Source organism: Neophocaena asiaeorientalis, unplaced genomic scaffold (assembly GCF_003031525.2).
Source record: "Neophocaena asiaeorientalis asiaeorientalis breed wild unplaced genomic scaffold, Neophocaena_asiaeorientalis_V1.1 scaffold312, whole genome shotgun sequence".
Lineage (NCBI taxonomy): Eukaryota > Metazoa > Chordata > Mammalia > Artiodactyla > Phocoenidae > Neophocaena > Neophocaena asiaeorientalis.
The window spans coordinates 1106686-1109711 of record NW_020174707.1 but is presented as its reverse complement, the minus strand read 5'-3'; the positions used below and the strand labels follow the sequence as shown (position 1 = coordinate 1109711).

General features: G+C 48.9%; 1 protein-coding gene across 1 annotated transcript in view; it reads left to right on the top strand.

The window, feature by feature from the left end:
- BCOR (BCL6 corepressor) overlaps nucleotides 1–3026 on the top strand; it is a 25071-nt gene that overhangs the window by 5783 nt on the left and 16262 nt on the right. The window contains 1 exon segment of the mRNA XM_024759834.1: nucleotides 1165–1351. Coding sequence (XP_024615602.1) covers nucleotides 1165–1351 — 187 coding nt within the window.

Genomic DNA, 3026 nt, shown 5'->3' with positions numbered 1-3026 from the left:
ACCAGTTGTCAGGTTTTTTTTTTTTTAATGTGCGAAGAGGAGGGGGCCGGGGGTATGATAGGGCAGGACACCGGGCTGATTTGGTTGATGAAGCTTATGATAAATTTAAATGTTTGAAATGTGTCCAGTAAGGGGACGTAAGTGGATACTTTAAGTTATTCTGTAGATTTTAAGCGAACTCCACTCGAATGCTGATAACGGAAGTTTTAATAATTGCGAAGGATGTCTAAAAGACTGCATGACGTTTACCTATCAATCGCTTTGATTTCTCTGCCGTTACTGTACGTTAACAAATATACCTAAAAGCGCTGTTTAGAATGCCTTACGTGATACTTGGTGGAGGTGTGTAGCGGCCGCATGTCTGTGAGATTCGTGCAATTTTTTTTTTTTCACCAAAAAAACAAACAAGCCAAGAAAAACAAAAAAAACAAACCTTGCTTAAAGGGATAGAGTATGTATTTAACTTGCTAGTGAATGATAGATGTTGTATAGGAATTTCCTTAAGATATTTTACTTTTAATTAAAAGATAAATAAAGCCAAATTGTTTTGCAATGTTAAGAAAAAAATTGGTTTATGCTTATAAAAATGGATGAAGTTATCTAAATGATCCATTGAGTGCCCATTTTAATTACATAGATGGAAGGATTACAAGAGGACAGTATTTTATGTCTACCCGCTGCTTACTGTGAGGTCAGTTCTTCAAATTTTTATTACTAGAATCTTACATAAACCTTTTGAGTTAAATTTCATTTCCAAATATACAAAGGGAAGTTTGTGGGCCATGGTCGTCTTTATTCACTGTGCATTTGTTTCCTTTTCTGTTGTGTTTTTGTTTCGCTTTCCTTGCGTTGTGTTTTTGTTTTGTTTTATTTACCTTCGAAAGAGAATGTCTGTCTCTATGCCACAGTGTATGTATGGCTATACATACACACCACATATATATCTCTACATACATATGGCTTTATGAATAAAGAGTGTGTGACTAGTTACATATAGACACTCTTACATTTTTATCGTTAAATTTTAAAATATCTCAGTTGTATCATAAATTGTGGTTGGTTTTGGGCAAACTTTTCTTTGAAGATACTTTCCTTTAAGGTAAGGGCAGTGAAGTAGCTTTGGTGGTAAGGTGTGTCTTTTTTCCATCTCCGTTCTCTTTCTAGCGTGCAATGATGCGCTTCTCAGAGTTGGAGATGAAAGAGCGAGAAGGTGGCCACCCCACGACCAAAGACTCCGAGGTGTGCAAATTCAGCCCCGCTGACTGGGAAAGGCTGAAAGGAAGTCAGGACAAAAAGCCAAAGTCGGTCGCCCTGGAGGAGGCCATTGCCGACCAGAACGACAGTGAGAGATGTAAGTGAACCCAGGCGGCTCGCGTGTGGTACCACATCGGTGGGAACGGGGCGGTTCCGCTCCCAGTGCTGAGGGAGGCGAGAGGAAACGATACACTTCCGATGGCCCAGCATCTGGGTGGTGGCTGTTCGGAGAACGGGCTGCTCTGGCCATCCTTCCCAGCTGTGGATTGCAAGGCTGGTTGTCCTTTGGAGCGCTGCGGCATCCAGGAGTGAAGCACCTATGAAATGTTTCCTGGCACGCATCTCCTTTTTCCGGAGAAACGCTAGTCCTGTAGTTAGTAATAGCCTAATACGGTAGAGCAGAGGAATGGCAGTGCAAGACCTCCGGCGTAGCAGGTATGTGTCCCGTTTTGTAGCAGGTACGGATGCGGGTTTTTGGTAGCAGTGGCACGACACTTGCAGCCAGAGCCAGACCCTCCAGAGTGACAGTCTCCTATGGGAGGGAGTGGAGAGTACTCGGACGCTCCCTCCAGAGGCAGAGGTTTCATTAAAACGAGATGAGGGCTGATAAAGGCACCAGCAAGATGAGCATAATTATTTTCTATGGCAGGCTTGTTTGCAGTCATTAGGAGTTGACAACGCGCTCCGAGGGCGTGGGATAGACGAGGGCGTTCTTCCTACCAGACGGGGTGTGCCATGTTTTGGAGGCAAAGCTGGAGAGAAAGAAAGCTAGCGTCTGCCTTGAGTCACACGCTGCGCTCCCAACAGCTGCTTCCCCACTGGGGATGACTTCGGGCTTTGCCCTCGAGACTTCCTGGGCTAATGAGATGTTGTTGGCAGCAAGTGGAGGTCTTCCTCCCGCTTTCTTCAGTGTGCGTGCTTGTGGCCTGCGGCCCGCTCCGGACCCTCCGGTGATGGTGAATGAGGGCATCTAGGTGAACGTCGAGGACAGGGTGGGCGTGAAATCCTCCTGAGACAGGACAGTCGCGGGGTGGTGGGCACGTTTGGGAGGTCCAGGCCCTTGGACCCAGTCGTAGGGTCGGCGTTCCCGCACACGCTTAGGTCCTGGGTGCCTGGTGCAGTTCGGGAAAATTGTGGTCAGCAACAGCGTGTGCTTCTTTCTGCTGCTTGGAGCACTGCCCTCCCTCAGCTCATCTTTGGGGTCAGGCAAAGGCCTGTGGCCGGGGTTCTGGGTAAGCCACACCGGGACCGGTTTGTCCTGCGTGGCTCCCGTAGAAGGGGATTTCTGTGGCTGGTCAGTGGCGGCCTTACCCGAGTGATGGGGCTCTTGATGTGCCTGGAGTAGACGATTCCGAGCTCCTCCCCCTCGGGATTGGAATGAAAGACGGACGGTCCAGGCCACTCTGGAGTAAAGCAGCAAGGAAGCCTCCCTCCTCGCCTGTGGTCACAGCTGACACGCAGCTCTTACCCTCCTGAGTGGCCTCATAACTCAGCTCTCGGGGAAGTTTCTCAGAGAGATCTGATAAAAGTGGGCAAAGGCCAAGTTCACGGGGATGCACTTTTCTGAGGAGGGGATCTGCCTGTTCTGGGTGGATGGTGAGGGAGGCTGGAGGAAGGGAGCGGGAAGTTAACCGGCCTCGAGTCTTCTCGCCCTTTTCTCCAGCAACGTGGCCAAACCCAGGGTGGCCGCTGCCCTTCACGTCTCAATGGCCCCACCCCGCCCTTCTTCCCAGAGAAGTTTGTGTGTGTCCTTCCCAGTCTTTCCTTCCTGC